This window comes from Triturus cristatus, chromosome 10, assembly GCF_964204655.1.
Source record: "Triturus cristatus chromosome 10, aTriCri1.1, whole genome shotgun sequence".
NCBI classification, from domain to species: domain Eukaryota; kingdom Metazoa; phylum Chordata; class Amphibia; order Caudata; family Salamandridae; genus Triturus; species Triturus cristatus.
Window position 1 is genome coordinate 280,794,036 of NC_140593.1, and position 18,392 is coordinate 280,812,427.

General features: G+C 43.2%; 1 protein-coding gene across 1 annotated transcript in view; it reads left to right on the forward strand.

The window, feature by feature from the left end:
* LOC146789325 (ATP-dependent translocase ABCB1-like) overlaps positions 1-18,392 on the forward strand; it is a 1,722,143-nt gene that overhangs the window by 1,276,758 nt on the left and 426,993 nt on the right. The window contains exon 20 of the mRNA XM_085631119.1: positions 5,233-5,310. Coding sequence (XP_085487245.1) covers positions 5,233-5,310 — 78 coding nt within the window. The remainder of the gene's footprint in view (positions 1-5,232; positions 5,311-18,392) is intronic.

The following is an 18,392-nucleotide window of genomic DNA, read 5'->3' on the forward strand; positions in this document are numbered from 1 at the left end:
CATGTTCTAAGGACGCTATTCTGTCCAAGGTTTTGGAATATTGTTCTACTAAATGGCCAGAGAAATGTATCTGGAGAGCTAAGAATTTTTTCATTAGTAGCAAATGAAATTTCAATTAAGGATGGTTTGGTGTTAAGGGGAGATAAGTTCATACCTCCAGGTTGCCTAAGAAGAACTTTAATCAAAGTTTCTCGTGAAGGGCATTTAGGGGTGACTAAAACCTGCAATGAGGACTAAACAACATTGCTGGTGACCTGCCCTCAATGCCCAGGTGAGAAGGATGCTGGAAGGATGTGAAGAGTGTTTGCTCTCAGACAAGCACTGGAAACTTTCAAAGTTACCTTTACATCTCACGGAGTTCCCAGGGAAACCTTGGGAAAAAGTCGGATTGGATTTTTCAGGGACTTACAATCTGCTAGCTGAGTCATTGAGATATTTGATTTTAGCTGTAGATTATCATTCTGAGTGGATGTCATACAGTGGACTCTCCCACCACAGATAACACCATTTCTTTTCTGAACAAAGTATTTTTACTGGAAGGAACTCCTAGGTCATTAGTAACAGATAACAGGACTCACTTCGTTTCGAATAAAATGTGTACATTTTTGAAGAGTCATGACATTAAGCATTTGAAGGTGGCCATGTACTCCCCAGCTTCTAACGGGCTGGTGGAAAGAGGCAATAAAGTACTTAAGAAAGGGATTCAGACAGCGCTGGCCGCTGGTCGGGACGTTGGGACGTTTTTGGAAGAAAAAGTGTGGAATTATAATCCTTCGCCACACTGTACTACTGGTATAATCCCCTTTGAAATTCTATGAGGTAGAAAGGCCAACACTGCCTTGCTGCCGTCCTGGTTAGACAGTGGTGAGTTTGCACGCCTTGACTCTGATTGTAAGAATGTTGCAGATGTAGTGAGAGCAAAACAAGAGAAAATGAAAGAAAAGTTTCACAAAAGAGGTTTTTCTGCATATTCTAAAACTGGGGTGGGTGATTGGGTTTTATTCAAGAAACCATTCCAAATTAGAAAAGGTGAATCTGTATTTTCAAATCCTGTTTTGGTTTGTAAGGTTAGCAAAGGTGCTGCATTTCTTCAAGGTAAGGGATGGTGGAATAAAAGACAACTGATAAAGGTAACTAACGAACAAGCTAACTTAACTAAAAACAAGAAAACCTCCATAGCGGAACACAAGCTAGATTGGACCCATTGGTTACATGATCAAGAAAGACAAGATCATCAGGTGAGAATGTATTCTTGCCGGATGATCTGCCTGTGGGTAGTTCAGTTGAAACAGAAGCAAGTAGTTCACGGGGGTGTCGTATCAGAAAACCTCCTTCCAAGTTCAAGGATTTTGTTACATATTAATGCTGACTAAGAGGTCTGTGTTTTTCTTATTGTATAATGGGGGAGGTGATGTAGTGGTTTAATATTTAGTATTTATGTTATTTAATGTCATGTATTTTCAAATGTTCTAATGTTTTCTCTCGTGCGGGGAGCGTTCGTTCTTGGGTGTTTGATCAGCTGTTGTCAGTTGCTGACCGAGCCTCCGAGGGACGCCGCTCCTTGCCGTGGCTGAAGAAGTGATATCAATAAACCAACTTATTTCAAAAGACTATGACCTCTTGTCTGACTAATTAACTACTATACCATTAAAGATAATTTAAAAAAACAATTCTTTAGAGGCAAAATATGACAATTTCACCTGTTCCCAATCAAATGTTATCACTTATTAAATGAAATCAGGTAGCCCAATGTTATCCTATGGAACAGGTAGGCCTCACAGTAGTAAACAAAGACTTTAGGAGCTTTTCACTACCAGGACATGTAACACTAAAATGTACCTGTCCAACCTTTTAGTTATAGTGCGCCCTCCCTATGGGCTGTTTTTGACCTACCTTAGTTATGACTTATTTGGATTTAAAAGGGAGTTTTAGGCCCGGCATAAGGTTTATCTTGTAAGCTCGAATTGGAAGTTTAAAACTGCAGACAGACTGCAGTGACAGGCCTGAGGCAAGTTTTAAAAGGCTACCTAAGTGGGTGGCACAATACGTGCTGCAGTCCCACTAGTAGCATTTAATTTACAGGCCCTGGGTACATATTGTGCCACTTTACTAAGGACTTATACGTAAATTAAATATGCCAATCAGGTGTGGGCCAATTTTACCATATTTTAAGGAGTGAGCAAAAGCACTTTAGCACTGCTTAGCAGTGGTAAAGTGCAGGGAGTCGTGAAACCAACAAAACGAGTCTCAGCAAATTTGAGGGGAGTAGGCAAAAGTTTTTAGGTGAAGACAACCCTAAGACTGACTGGTATAGCCCATACAGAAAGTAATGCTCTTGCAGGTGGACATTGTTTTTCATTTGGAATGCTTTCAATGGCTATTATGTCCCAGATCTATTTTTAAATACGAAGGCCCACTCTTCAGTCCCTTTTCTTGCATCATGTGGGCAAAAAGGTTATTTTCTGTGTCTCTATATCTAGCTCTGAACTGTAAATGATTTATTCAGAAACTGTTAGCTTGCCTGAATTGCTGAATTTTAATATTTATTTGCCGGGTTTTCTTAAGACAATATTAGTTAAGTGTAATGCTTATAATGTATAAGCTTAGACTTCATGTATTATATTTTAGTCAGCAACTCATATTTGAACCCATTTACTACAGTATGTATGTGAGGGCACTCTTGTTCTGCAAAACTCTTCAAATCCCCAATCATTGCGTTCATTTACTTACTAATATTAAAGTATGTGGATGCATTGAAAAGCTACACATCTCTTCTCAAGTGCCTGTGCAACTCTGAGAAGAAAACCCACATAGTCATTTGACTTTAAACATAATTTTAACTCCTGCCAAGTCCCAGATTAGAAATAGAATTGGTGAATTATGATACCTCAGACTGGCTTTTTATGGGGTGCATAATTACCACATCATTCTGCTTTTTGAACCACTGAAGGGGGCTTATACAGTAACAACACATGTTTCTCCATTCCAAAGTGCAATAACTCCCATGGTTGCCTTTAGTTTTACCTAAATCAGGCACAAATGGCAGTTTTGACCTAAACTGGGATTCACTGGAGATTTACACTGAGGGCCTAGTAAAGTAAAGTAGCTGATTCCAGTTCCTGTAATTCAGTTACTGGGATCTGTAAAATACAAATGTACGTAAGCTTGTTGACTCTTTTGTGATAATTTGGTGACTATATAATGTCGAAATTATTCCAGAAATGTCATAAATCATATGATTGCTTCGCTCCATAATTCTATTCTTTAATCTAATTTAATCGCTTGTTTTAGGTAGGGGTGGGGGGAGCTGATGGAGTTTCACTTTACGGAATTACATAAAAACTACACAAGATTACGCGGAGTACAGCGAGCGGGTGGAATTCAACACATCACGTTGCTCGTGCTGATTTTTAGCACCTGGAGCTTGTACCTCACTGTAAAATCAGCATTAATGGCACCACACAGTGCACTAGAGGGTGTTGGTTCATTCTGCCTCGCAGGTAGATTTTCTACACGTGTGTCAGCTTTCTCAACGAGAATGGCTTCGAGACGTTTTAGCACCTGAAAATCATGCTCAGTCGCAAATTCTTGCGTGCGCTTTCCAACTTAATGTTAAAAAACTCAGCCACAAAGCGGCTGGTGGAGTCTTGCTAGAGCACCGCGTTCTAAGTCAAATTGGGTAGTGGCCAAAACACTGCGAACTCCGCAGGCAAAGCGGAGTTTATAGCCCACCCCTACTTTTACTCTTCTTTCTCATTGTTTTAAGCTCTTCAACACATGCAGAACAGGTAATATTATTGCTATAGTCTCCATTTTAGTTAGCATGTCCAGTTTCTCTACCTTTGTCTCCGAATCCATCTTAGGTAATGGTGGTCACCAGCTTAGATAATGGGAGTCACAATTTTATTTATGAGTAATTTAGATGTAAAAGTTAATTTTAGCGAATCGTTCATAGCGACAAGCGGACCAAGAAAAGTGAACTCCATATCATATTTTATCAGCAGGGAGCAGGTCATAAGCTCACAACCTTTAATTACATGGGTATTACATTCGACCTCTCACTGCACTGGGGCCATATGATCAAGAGATTTTAGCAATTTGTTCGAGCGACAGAAGCCATCTTTTGATTTTGCATCTAGCAAGCTTGGCTATAGGCCACTGAATGAGATGTTACAGATGTATAAGAGTAAATGTTTACTGGTTGCAATGTTCAGGACAGGTGTGTGGGGGTATGCTAATATAGAAACTATTCAAAAAGTAGAACATGCTTTTTTTTTACGAGACTCTTTTCTGTTTCAAAGAACACCACCACATACATTTGCTATACTGAACTGGAGAAAAATATTTATCAGACATTATACTAGTATTCCCTTTGTTTCTATGGATCAAGATCTGGCTTTCCCCAGAGGCATCCTTTTCACTGTACGTTTTGAAAGACTGTCTAGAAATAAACAATTTTATTAAATATTCCATAGTTAATTTACATCAAGAATACAATGTCAGAGTTGGGTGTTCCACCAATTTCTTCAACCCTGAGATCATTGATAAGCATAATAAACTCAGGTTCGAAACTCAGTTTAAATTATTGTGCTAAGGAGAGAATGAAACACTCATATGACGTTTCTTCTGTATTCAAATATACTCCCTTAGTTACTACCTACACCATAGAACCTTATTTAACTTTTTTAAGCAATCCTCTACAATTTCTATCGTACTTGTTTTCGCTTAAGTACTTTTCATTTCTTTGTTGTGTTTACTTTTATGGGGGGGTGGTTGGGTTGCAAATTTGCCAAAGTGCCCTTGTAACATTATGTTTCAGCAAAACACAATTCACTTTACACTGTTTTGTGCTTTATGCAGTATCCATCATTAACGTTTTCTATTGCCAATTCTGCCGGCCTCTGCTATTAGTCAGCTTGGTCAGTTATACTTACAGCATCTTGAAACCCAAGAAACTAGCTCAGACATTTTGAATTTTAGCTGTACAGCGCCAACAGAAATGATATGAACTCATTATTTGATTAATGCTTTAATTTTTGTATTATTGTCTGTATTTAAAATGAAACAATTGCATAAATGAATTGCTCTGATGTTTTGATTGTAACTTTAATAGTATTTTACTGAATACAGTTGATGAGTGACGCTGCCATACTGTGTAATTGAGATGTTAATTTTTAATTTGGGGACAAAGAACAAATGCTAACTTTGAGGATTACTTGTTTCTGTTTTTAGGGCTATACACTTGGAAAGTCTGGTGAAAATCTTACAATGAGACTAAGGTTGTTATCATTCAAAGCATTGCTTCGACAGGTTTGTAATATATATATATATAAACAATATTACAATTTAATACTGCCAATATTTGGAAGTCCATCATGCTTATATTCACAGGCAAAGCACATGTTAACATTTGTGGGAAATAGTTAATCCAAACATGCATATAAACACATGATAATGAGGAAAATGCTAGAAGTATGCTTTGAAATTCATTTTAAGTTAAATGTAAAATAATGGAATAAATATTACCCCAAATTCTTATTTTATCATGGTGCTAGTAAAGCGTTCCTATGAATCTCAAGTGACATATAGATGTTAAAAATATGAATTTGACAGTTACCTTGTTCAAGATTTGAAATCTCTTCCTGAGTTGTAAATATGAAACTTGACAGTTATATCTGTGTTCTTTCTTTCATTTTTCTTTTGTGGTTTATGATACAACTCTTTTAATTATTTGTGCTATTACAAACATTGTCTACAACCCACTAATTGGAGAGTGGCTGTTAGTGCTGTATGTACAGCATGGTTAATCAATGAAAGGAAGCAACCTTGAAACAAAAACTTCCCCAAATAATTCTCCCCAAGTCTTCTGGCTGACTACTATTCTTGCCCTGAATACGTTGAGTGGGAGCGGTAGTTGTATGCAGTAGGGAACTAAGAGGGAATACCTTTGGGAGATAAGTCCAATAGGCAACGTTTTCTAACATAAACTGCAAAACTGTTAGATATTTATGACCTATTGACTCTCTGTTTTTTCCAAGAGAGGATCTCTATCAAGGATTCTCATTATGTTTCATATGACTTTAGTCTGTGCTTGATAGACAATGAAATCTTTTCTCTGTCCATAGTCTTCTATAGTTGAGCAACCAATCTCTAAGTCCAAGACATCTTATTTAACCCAATGTATTGAAATAACTGGTATCGTCGTGATAGTGTTTACTGTAAGTTGATTGCCCTACAGGGATTTCTAAGATATTCCACATGAGTCCCTTGGAATGTGTACATAGAATGCCAAGTTTAATTCACTAACAACCAACTCCCAATATCTATGCGACTTGATACATAACCACAGAGCCTACTCCCCAATGTAAACTAGGCCAAATTCTTCCCTCATCACTGCACTGGCAATCTGTTAGGCTTTCCTGGGGGTGTTTCCTAGGACATATGAAGTCTCCCTTCTTGTGTCCTGAATGGAGACCGTCACAAAATTAGGGTTGGTGATAGGAGCCACTTGTTTTTTTGTACCAAAACCTCCTTTCTTCTGTTCATATTAGGTACGGAAATTCCTTCCTTGAAAAGAAATTGAGGCTCTTTAGAGAACTCACTTGTTCTATCCTTGCCTCCCCATTGTGTTGCTGCTGCTGACCTGACTCCTTCTTTCTTGTGTCCCCTTCAGATACCTTCTTGCACATACTGGTTCTGAGCCAGGGATCAGCTTTCTTCCCAAACTCTCTGGGTACAGTGAACTTGGACTCTATCAGATGATGGCGTAACTCTGTAAAGGAATTTACTCAAGATGTGATCTTTCATCAACAAATTCTATAGCCCAACATAATCCTTTACTTTACCACTCCTCTTCAAACCTTCCAGTGCCTTACGAGATAAGTCTACAAAATAGAATGGTGTGACTGCTTTACACTATCCCTGAACCACAGACAACAATTTTCTGTGGTCAAACCAAATTTGCATATGGGGGCCTCTTTCGTGGTGGCATACCTATCCTGGTCAGCTGCATCTAGGACCAGTATGGTATTCCTCCCAGCAATGGGCATATGCTTCGGCAGGCTAAACTACAGTCCTGCTTTGGTACTTTATGCACACGCAGAACAACTTTATGAACTCCAAACCATTTATCTAAGTCACCCTCTACAACATAACTAGGCAATAGGTATTTTGGGATGTGGACTTTGTGTTTATCTCCCCTAATAATGCCTGTGTATCTGCCACCTTCATCACTGGACTCAGAAACCCTTCAGGACCTCAAGTCCACCTCGTGCTAGTTCCTCTCATGAGCCAGGAGTGCCTTCTTCCCTTCCAAGGGTTGTTGCCACCTTTGTTGTTGCAGCCTTTCCTGCCTGCCCTACAGTAAACACTCCCACAGTGGCTCTCTGTTAGACATTAGGTTGCTAGTTGGCTGGGGTGAAAGCCCTGGTGAAGCAGCCACTGCAGCCCTAGGCAGGGTAAGGGCAGGCAAACGCTAATTTAACCTGTACTCACCCTCTGGTAGCTTTACAAAGAGCATTCAGGCTTTTCTTAGAGGCAGTGTGTAAAGTAAGTGCTAGTTTATTGTCTGGTCAATTAAAACCTTTACAGTTTCTCATAAAAGAAAAGTTATAGCATCAGAGTCAATGATTTGAGACTAATCAAAAATAACATAAAATAAAACATCTGTGCATTATGCTAACTTCAATGATGCAGTTATCAATAATTGTTGTCAAATACAGTACATTGATAAGGGGTTTCAATCTTTCAGTATATTGACGGAATTTCAAACTATTTGCTTATACTGTCCTTTTTCAGTTCCTGAGAATATTTAGGAAGGAAAAGAAAATCTAGAAGACTTTACATTTGATAAAAACAAGTACTCACTTCTCAGTGGAGGGGTAAGTGTGCAATTATCTGTTGCTTTATGGACAGCTGCAGCAGTAAATTGCTGTTGACTGTTTTGCTGGACCTTATGTCGTCCAGGTGAGAGGCAACCTAAATATATGTTGTTTGCTGTGAGGTGAGGTGACACTAAAAAGCCTTTTTATTGCAGTGATAAAGGTGCCGATTACGATCCGGTAAAAACCGGGTACGAAGCGTCGTTCGGAGCGTTTTCCCCGTCCGACTCGTACCCGGTCGTAAAACTTTACAAACATGGAATTACGATTCGCACGGAAACACCATTTCCGTACGAATCGTAAAAAACACCGACCGACGAAAATATACATACGAATGTGATCCGGGAATGCTGCGACGTGACATCGGGACGCTTTCAGGCAGCGTTTCACGACCCAGGAATTACGATTCGAACCGACAGCAGTCCGGACGGCAATATTTTCACGGCACCCAAAAAGTGCCGGAAAAGCGAAGTACAGCGCGAATCGACCAGAGTAGGTGGCCCGGTACGCACCGTACCCCCCCCAGCCCCCGTACGTACGTGCCGACCCCCCAGCCCCCGTACGTACGCGCCGACCCCCCCCCGCCCCCGTACGTACGCGCCGACCCCCCCCAGCCCCCGTACGTACGCGCCGACCCCCCCCAGCCCCCGTACGTACGCGCCGACCCCCCCAGCCCCCGTACGTACGCGCCGACCCCCCCCCAGCCCCCGTACGTACGCGCCGAACCCCCCTGTATGTACACCCGTGTACGTGTCGAACCCCCCGTGTACGTTCGAGTCGAACCCCCCGTGTACGTTCGAGTCGAACCCCCCCGTGTACGTTCGAGTCGAACCCCCCGTGTACGTTCGAGTCAAACCCCCCGTGTACGTTCGAGTCGAGTCGAGTCGAACCCCCCGTGTATGTACACCCGTGTACGTTCGAGTCGAACCCCCCGTGTACGTTCGAGTCGAACCCCCCCGTGTACGTTCGAGTCAAACCCCCCCGTGTACGTTCGAGTCGAACCCCCCCGTGTACGTTCGAGTCGAACCCCCCGTGTATGTACACCCGTGTACGTTCGAGTCGAACCCTCCCGTGTACGTTGCGTAGCGCTGGGGGTACGCACCGTACATACACGGGTGGGGGTACGACTCGAACGTACACGGGTGTACATACACGGGGGGTTCGACTCGAACGTACACGGGGGGTTCGACTCGAACGTACACGGGGGGTTCGACTCAAACGTACACGGGGGGGTTCGACTCGAACGTACATGGGGGGGTTCGACTCGAACGTACACGGGGGGGTTCGACTCGAACGTACACGGGTGTACATACACGGGGGGTTCGACTCGAACGTACACGGGGGGGTTCGACTCGAACGTACACGGGTGTACATACACGGGGGGTTCGACTCGAACGTACACGGGGGGGTTCGACTCGAACGTACGGGGGCTGGGGGGGGTCGGCGCGTATGCGGGCACGTCTCCATGGTTGCTATGGGAGTTCGGTGCGGACGGTGTTTTTTCCATCCGGTTGTAACCTCGGACGCACGGGGTGGATCGTGATTCCTCGGTCGGACTTCACCTTTCACATTTGTACGGTAAATCGTACGAGGACGTGTCGGACACATTTTCCGACCCGAGGACGTGTGGGGAATGATTCCCAATGCGGTTCGTATGGACTTTTTACCATGCGAATCGTGATTGCCAGTTCGTACGGCACTTGTACGATTCGTACGGTAAAAAGACCGGATACGAGTCGCACGGGGAAATTTTTTACCGGATCGTAATCGCCACCAAAGTGTTTAATGACCGAGTTTCTCCCCTACCGCTTCCATAAATTGCACAAAGCGGCACGCTAGCTGAACGTCTCCACCTCCGAGGCATGCCTTCACAGCTTTTCTGCAGGTTCTTATCCCCTTATTTACAACGAATGGCTTTAATATTTGACGTTGTTCAGCTTGTAGTTCTCCGCAGATGCATAAAAGGTGTAGTACACTTTCATTGGCTCCCTCACATAAGTGGCAAGTTGACTAACCCGGCGATCGTTTCCAAGGGGGGATGTGTGGCAATGATGGTAGAATGCCCAATCGAAGATGAAGATATTTTTCTTTCTTCCTTTTTTTGAAACCTACGCCTAGGTAAGGTTGCAGAGAGGACTTGACATAGCTTTACACAACAAACCATCCATGGGTTATTTCTGTGAGTGCCGCCTTGTCTTCTAATAGGGATAGTATTTTCACTGTATTATTTACGATTTGTTTAAAACAATGGTAGGACCCTGAGGCCACCTAAAGTTCCTCCAGGCCCAGACACTCTTTGATGCTATCAGATAGCTCATAGCTGGGCAGTCGATCTTTTGATGTATTTCGTTCCATAGGTAGGAATTCAATGTTCCTGCTTCGGCTCTTTTGATCCTGTACCATTTCTTGGCATAAGCTCCTTTGTGGGCTAATTCTTGGCTTTGTAGGCCGAATTCTAACCTTATTTGGGCCGGTGAAACATACTTAGGTAGATTCTGGCCGGTCTTGAGACAGTGCTGTCTAATATGGCCGCATCTCTTCCCCTCAAGCACTCACTCCCATAAGTAATTGCCGGAATGAGCTTTGCTTGCCAAACTTGTTAAAGTAGAGTAAGATTTGGGTCGGTAGTTTTATGTTTGATAGATTTCATTGCTGCCGCAATGAGTTGCCTCTTCTTTTGATAACATCTTTTTGTGAGTTAAGTGTACCTCTATTATCTATTATTACTCCTAAGTATTTGTATTGGTCAAGTACTTCTATTGTTGAGTTAGCCAGGTGCCAGTGGAAGTTAGAGGTTTTCTTTCTTGGATGGATCCTCATTACCTTTGTTTTGTCGTAGTTGATGGTTAGCCCATTGTTTACTGAAAATCTGCTGGTTGTGTCTAATATATTTTGAAGGCCAATGGAGGCTCGACTAACCAGCACGAGGTCATCTGCATACATGAGGTTGTAAAGTGGCAGCCCTCCTCTATTTGGCATATGTGAGTTACAGGTTTCCAGTACTGACAATAGATCAGACATGTACAAGTTAAAAAGTGTCGGCGCCAAGACACACCATTGTTTCAGCCCCATGGTTGTTGGGATTTTCCGAGACAGGAAATTACCATCTTCTAGCTTGACTTGAACCCACGTGTTTGTGTGGAGAAGTATTAACTGGTTTAGGAGAGCAGATGGTATTTTTTTATCCTTGAACTTGTGCCATAGTTTACTCCTGTCGATTTTACCAAACGCTGACGAATAGTCAATAAAACACATGAATACAGGGTGTTTTGCTAATTTCGCTTGATCTATCATTAGGGACAGGGCAAGTATGTTTATAGTCGTTGCCATGTCCTCGCAAAAGCTGATCTGATTGATGGGTATAATTGATTTTTCGTCTGACCAAGCAATGAGGTCTTCTGAAAAAATGTGAAAACACCACATAAAATGATGTTACACCAGTTTAGGAAACAATAGCTCTGATCTTAATAAATGAAAGAAGACCAAAATGACAATAATCCCAATAAGTTGAACCAAAGCTATTGAATTTCAAAGTTTATAGTGAAAAATACCACCAAAAAGCACAAAGCGTTGTTGGGCATATCTGTTTACACCAGTCTGGGACAAAGTCGCAAGTTCTGATCAACTGCGTTAGTGCACGGGTCTGCTACAGGGACCCAGATAGGCCAGCTGAACAAAGTCCCTTAAATCCTGTTTGCAGCGAGCACCAAGTGTTAACGTTGAGGATCCTGTTGACAGGGCCTGTGATGTGAAGTCTAGTGCGAGGCACAGCCGAGCTAATGCATCATTTCCTATGAGCAGTGAAACTACTATGTGGAATTTAATTGTCGACATCAAGGCTGCCATCGATGATGGATGTGAGGAGCTTGCACAGGGAAAAGCATTGCGCAGCTGCACTTTCAAAGGAGATGTATCAGTCCCAAAATGTGGAAGGCGGCGGCAATGCAAATCTTTTGTGATGAGTCCAATCCATGCAGTAGCTGTGATGCATCGGTTCTGCTTGGGGATGCATTGCTCAGCAGAGACGATGCATCGGTTCCCCTTGCAGGCAGCTTAGACCAACTTTCAAGGGTCCAGGACTGGGGTGGCACTACTTGATAAGGTAGCCTCAGAGATGGTCCAGGTGCAAATGCAAGTAGGTTGGAAGCCTGTTATGTCCATGAGGCTTCAGATCAGGATGCCACCCAACTCCCCTTGGAGTCAATCTGGGTTCTTGATTCAAGTGATGCAGGTCTAGTCCTTCTCACCCCATCAAGAGGACAGCAGGCAACAGTTCAGCACAGCAAAGCAGGAGTCAAGCAGAGTGCAGTCCTTGAACAGCACAACAGTACTTCTTCCTGGCAGAGTATCCACAGGTCCAGAAGTGTACTGATGTGGTGCTGTCTGAGGTCCAGTACTTATACCCACCGGTGTCTTTGAAATGGGGTGACTCCAACATGCCCTTAAAGTGCACATATGACCTCCCTTTCCAATGGCTCCGGACTCACTACAGGGGGGGTATGCAGCTCTTTCTGCATGGACAGGATACAGACTAACTAGGTGTAAGTGAGGTTGTGCCCAGCTCCTCCCTTCCATCCTGCTAGAGATGGCCCATTGAGACACACATAAGCTTGTATTTTGTGTGGCAGTCTAGGAGGAATACACAAACTCCAACTCTCAACTACCCCTAGCCATGTGATCAGAGACAGGCTACAGGCACCAAATGGCTAAAGCAAGAAAATGCCAACTTTCTAAATGTAGAAAGAAGAGTTGGACTACGGCTTGGCTGTCCTAGACAAAGTGAGCACTACCTGTAAAACTCAACATTGAGTGTATTTCACATTATACTACAATTATTATACAATGTTAATGAGTCTTTAATAACTAATTATCCTAAACACAAATAAATTTCAGTGAATCCAGAAATCCAAATAAAACTTCGATTCCATCCGACGTTGTCCAATGCTTCTTTTTATTCTGAAGCAGAATTCATAAATGATGTGAAACTTCAAAGTGCTTTATATTTTCTTGGCAAACATGAAGAAGACCATTCCCAATGCATTTCGGGTGCATCATACACATCAGGGTAAATCTACAACAAACATGTACATAATGAATGAACAAAATATAACTTCTCATTTACAAATAATAACTATGCTGGCCTCTCATTATCCGGAAGAAAAAACAAGATACTGAATAGGTAGATGGAACTGTGAATAATAGAACCAGAGAAAAGAACTGGTTTATAGAATAACACAATTACTAATGAAACCAACCATGTGGTATTATCGGAAGTGAGCCTCGAAGTCCATATAGATAAGTAAAAGAAAGTAAGAAAAAAAGAAAGGTAACCACACCACCATTCCAGTGAGCTGAGTAACTGCTAGTGCTAGTAGGATTAGTGTACGGTTTTTATGACTAGTTGTTGTGAAAACCACATTTATTAATGCTCACTGACTGTAATGAAGTGTTCTGTACCTCCACATGTCTCAGACTGTCAAACGGTGCACACAAATTTCTTTGGATGCTAAAGTTGGCGAATGTAGTACCTCTCAAAAAAGATGTTCCTTCTGTGTTCTAAAATACAAGAAACCCAATAATGCGATTTGTATAGTATATAAAATAAAATACATTAAGAAATCTCCTACCATCTGTGAAAATCTCTGCTGTCACTTTACATGACTTATTAACTTTCTAAAGGTGGCATTTTTAGAATTGTAATTTAAAATCTTACTTTGCCAAAAGGTTTATTTCTAACCAATTGGAAATTACATGTATAAACTGTAATAGGTTATCCCAATGGTATTCTATGGGACAAATAGACCTTGCAGTAGTAAAAAACAACTTTTTTCACTATCAAGACATGTAAAACTTAAAAGAACATGCCCTACCTTTTAAATACATTGCAGCCTGCCCTCTGGGTTGTCCAGGGCCTACCTTAGGGGTGACTTATATGTATAACAAGAGAAGGTTTGGGCCTGGGAAGGTTTATTTTGCCAGGTTTACACAGCAGTGTAAATTGCACCCAGAGGCTTGCAGTTGCAGCCCTAAGATATGGCTAAAGGGCTACTTACGTGGGTGGAACAATCAGTGTTGCAGGCCTAGTAGTAGCAATTCATTTACAGGTCCTTGGTACATGTGTTACTACTTTAATGGGAAGTCAATTAAATATTCCAATTTGGGATGAACCAATATTGGTATGTTTAAGGGGGAGAGCACACGCAATTTGGTTCTGGTTAGCAGCGGTAAAGTGCACAGAGTCCTAATACCACCAAACATGAGGTCATGAAAATGAAGGAGGAATGCAAAAAGTTGGGGGTAGGACCACTCTTAGGCTGTCAGGTCCAACACTCTCACTCTCAAAATCCAAGATTGAGATACCTTTCTTCCCTTGTGCATAACCTGGGTGCCTATCCAGAGGTGTTGCCAGAGTAATGAGCCACTCTGACTCTGATGTGACTCCAAAGTCCAAATGAGTTTTGAAGGCACCTCTACCCCCACTGGGTTTACTGAACGCCTTACAGGGTGGACAAAAGAAGGAGCCTCTCCAGGTGTCAACAAACATTTTCTTGTGACAGGGGAGGCCTTTTTAATGTAGATTAAGTTTCTGGGTCCACCAAAAGTGGCCTTCCTGCAAGAGCACCCCCCATACCCAGGCTTTTGTCTCTACTCCTGAAGCTCATACTACATCACCACCACTGGGCAATCGCTAGGGAGCAAATGCAAATTAGCATCCAGGAGCTGCAGGCAGGGAAAAGATAACTGTTTAAAAATTACTTTTCCTTCTAGTTATTAAAAATCTGACTTTACCACTGAGTTTGGCAGTTAATAAATATTGATAGAAGTTGTTTAAACATTTATCTAGGTGGTCCCTGACCCAAGATAGCAGAATAATTATTTAATCTGATGTCGCCTAATGGCTAGAGTAGTCAACCTCAGAGCTGGGGAACCAGGCTCAAGTATCGTGAGGGATGCTCAGCATTCTGTGATTCTGGGCAAATCACTTAATCTCCCCTTGCCTAATGAAAAAAATTAAAATGTGTCCATTTGTAACCCTATTGGTGCTCATGTAAAGCACTCTGATACCTTCGGGTCTGGTTTGCACTATATAAAACAAAACAAAAAACATTTTGCTTCCCAGTATTTCTGGATGGCTAGTCAGCCTTCCTACTCTGAAAAACGCTTTAGGTTTCTAGTTATTGTAAGGACATGTTAACTTTAAATTTCTACATGCCCTACTTTTAAATACCATACACCCTACCTCATTGTGGTGACTTATTAATAGTTAAAAGAGTGGTTTTAAAATGTCAAAAAGGGGTTTTTTGACATGTCACATTTCAGGTTCTACATTTCATCAGTCAAGCTACAAGGCAGACTTGAAGAAATGTTTGCACTGCCTCTGTAATGGATGGCACAATAGGTGCTGGAATCTGTAAGCGTTACAACAAACAAATGATGGACGGAATGCTGACAATGCATGGATTTAACCCAGATCTCTTGACTGGGGGAGAATGTCTGCATTGTCAGCATTCCGTCCATCATTTGTTTGTTGTAACGCTTTTCGCCCTAAGTGGGATGGGTATTCCCAGACGTGGGACCCGTGCTCACTACGCCACTGGAGTCAAGCTATCCTGGCTGATGACGGCTGATAGCCAGAAACCGGTCCTAGGATGCTTGATTCCGGTCCAGGGAAGACATGGCTTGGCAGTTCGGGCTGGACTGTTCCCATGAGGCACAGGGTCAAGACTGATTTGCATATGGCCATGTCTGAACTGGGGCGGCGTAGTGGGCAAAAGAACGATGGATTTAACCCAGATCTCTTGACTGGGGGAGAATGTCTGCATTGTCAGCATTCCGTCCATCATTTGTTTGTTGTAACGCTTTTCGCCCTAAGTGGGATGGGTATTCCCAGACGTGGGACCCGTGCTCACTACGCCACTGGAGTCAAGCTATCCTGGCTGATGACGGCTGATAGCCAGAAACCGGTCCTAGGATGCTTGATTCCGGTCCAGGGAAGACATGGCTTGGCAGTTTGGGCTGGACTGTTCCCATGAGGCACAGGGTCAAGACTGATTTGCATATGGCCATGTCTGAACTTGGGCGGCGTAGTGGGCAAAAGAACGATGGATTTAACCCAGATCTCTTGACTGGGGGAGAATGTCTGCATTGTCAGCATTCCGTCCATCATTTGTTTGTTGTAACGCTTTTCGCCCTAAGTGGGATGGGTATTCCCAGACGTGGGACCCGTGCTCACTACGCCACTGGAGTCAAGCTATCCTGGCTGATGACGGCTGATAGCCAGAAACCGGTCCTAGGATGCTTGATTCCGGTCCAGGGAAGACATGGCTTGGCAGTTCGGGCTGGACTGTTCCCATGAGGCACAGGGTCAAGACTGATTTGCATATGGCCATGTCTGAACTGGGGCGGCGTAGTGGGCAAAAGAACGATGGATTTAACCCAGATCTCTTGACTGGGGGAGAATGTCTGCATTGTCAGCATTCCGTCCATCATTTGTTTGTTGTAACGCTTTTCGCCCTAAGTGGGATGGGTATTCCCAGACGTGGGACCCGTGCTCACTACGCCACTGGAGTCAAGCTATCCTGGCTGATGACGGCTGATAGCCAGAAACCGGTCCTAGGATGCTTGATTCCGGTCCAGGGAAGACATGGCTTGGCAGTTCGGGCTGGACTGTTCCCATGAGGCACAGGGTCAAGACTGATTTGCATATGGCCATGTCTGAACTGGGGCGGCGTAGTGGGCAGAAGAACGATGGATTTAACCCAGATCTCTTGACTAGGGGAGAATGTCTGCATTGTCAGCATTCCGTCCATCATTTGTTTGTTGTAACGGAATCTGTAAGCGGCATTTACCTTCCTGGCCCTGCGTACACATTGTACATGTGTTCCCTGTCTGTATTCCCCACCAGTTCCAGCACGGCATGGACTTCACCATCCATGCTATGCTGGAACATTTTCGCTGTTCCCATTGCAGTGCCCTTTTTCAGGGCCCCGCTGTGGGAACGCAAAAAGGACCGTCCGCCTGTATGAAAAAAACTCATAATCAGGCTGGCAGTCCTTAAGCAGCTTTGGCAGTGCTGTGTCGGCTGAGAGCCGGCGCAGCACCATCAAAGTGGGAATTGGGCCCTAAATCTGCAAGGCGTTACATGGCTGAGAACTGCGGTCTTCAAGTAGTGGACCAACTAATGGTGGAAGTCAAAGACATGATAAGTTGTGGGAGAACTGTCCTGCTACGCCTGCCCCTAGAAATGCGAAATCCAAGATCAGTCAGCTTTATAAAGGGAAAGTCAAGGCCTCCATTACCCGCCATTGTGATAAGACTCCTTCTGTGCTGTGTCTAACTTGGAGAAAGAGTTACATTCTCTGGGTGTTTTCACGGCCCACTTCCCCCTCACCCACCACTATCTTGGACCCCCTGATCGATGAGGTCTTGTCCGCTCAAGACTCTCATGTTGCATGCCTCAACATTTCATGCCTTGCTCCCCATTGACCTAACTAATTTCACCATGCAGCAAGACACTGGGCCAGATCCCACCGTAGATGGCCCGGCTCGTCCAGATAGTCTCAAGAGCCTGGCTGTACATATTAGAGCTGAAATCAAGTTTGCCAAAGAAGTTGTCCTCTCAGTACACATTAGTATTAACAATGAACTACTGGTAAAGCATAGTAAACGGGAGCTTTGTATTAACCCCTTCCACTCAAATGTCTCCCTTCTCCATACTACTGGCCCACCTGGCCCTGGTGTCGAAAGGTTGGATGTCCTCCTCAATGGGGATTGTTTGTGTTCTCCCCCTTTTCTACTAGCGCAAATTCCACAGCCCCTAAAGGTCTTGCCCCTCCTCCAATTCAGTAAGGCAAGGGGCCCCCAAATGAGCACCAACACTAGCCCCAATAATGCATGCACAGGTAACCAAACTGAATCCAGTGCCCCTCACACTGTGATATCAGGACCCAGCGCCATTAGGGACACTCATTCTGGGGCCCATTCTGAGGTTCCCCCAATCCCCCGACAGAGAACGGTCGTGGGGCTATTTCCCACAGGGGTAACTCTTTAAATCCCCCACCTGATTGTACACCATACTTGGGAGTAGTCCTAGTGGACATGATTCCAATCAGTCCCAACACTTTTGGGAGCATTTTGCAACTCAAGAATAAGGTGTCCCACTGGTTGTCCATAAAGGTAGGGGTGGGCTGCCCCTGATAAATTTATGATTTTTATTTAAAATTATTTTTTGGTGAGATTTAATTATGATAATTGTGTTATTATTTTTTAAGTACATTTTATGTGCAGGTTGTGGGGTTTGTAGTGGTAAAGGGTGGGTAGTAATTATTTTTAGTTAATTGTTAATTAATTAGTGGTTAGTATTAATTAATTAATTGAAAATTAAATATGTTGGGGGGGGTGGCCTAGTGGTTCAACATGGCGATCAATTAAGTGATGGGCAAGCGTCCTCAGAATAGAGATGATTTCCCGTATTGGCCTGCTGAGAATTTTTCTGCATACTACTCCTGTTGA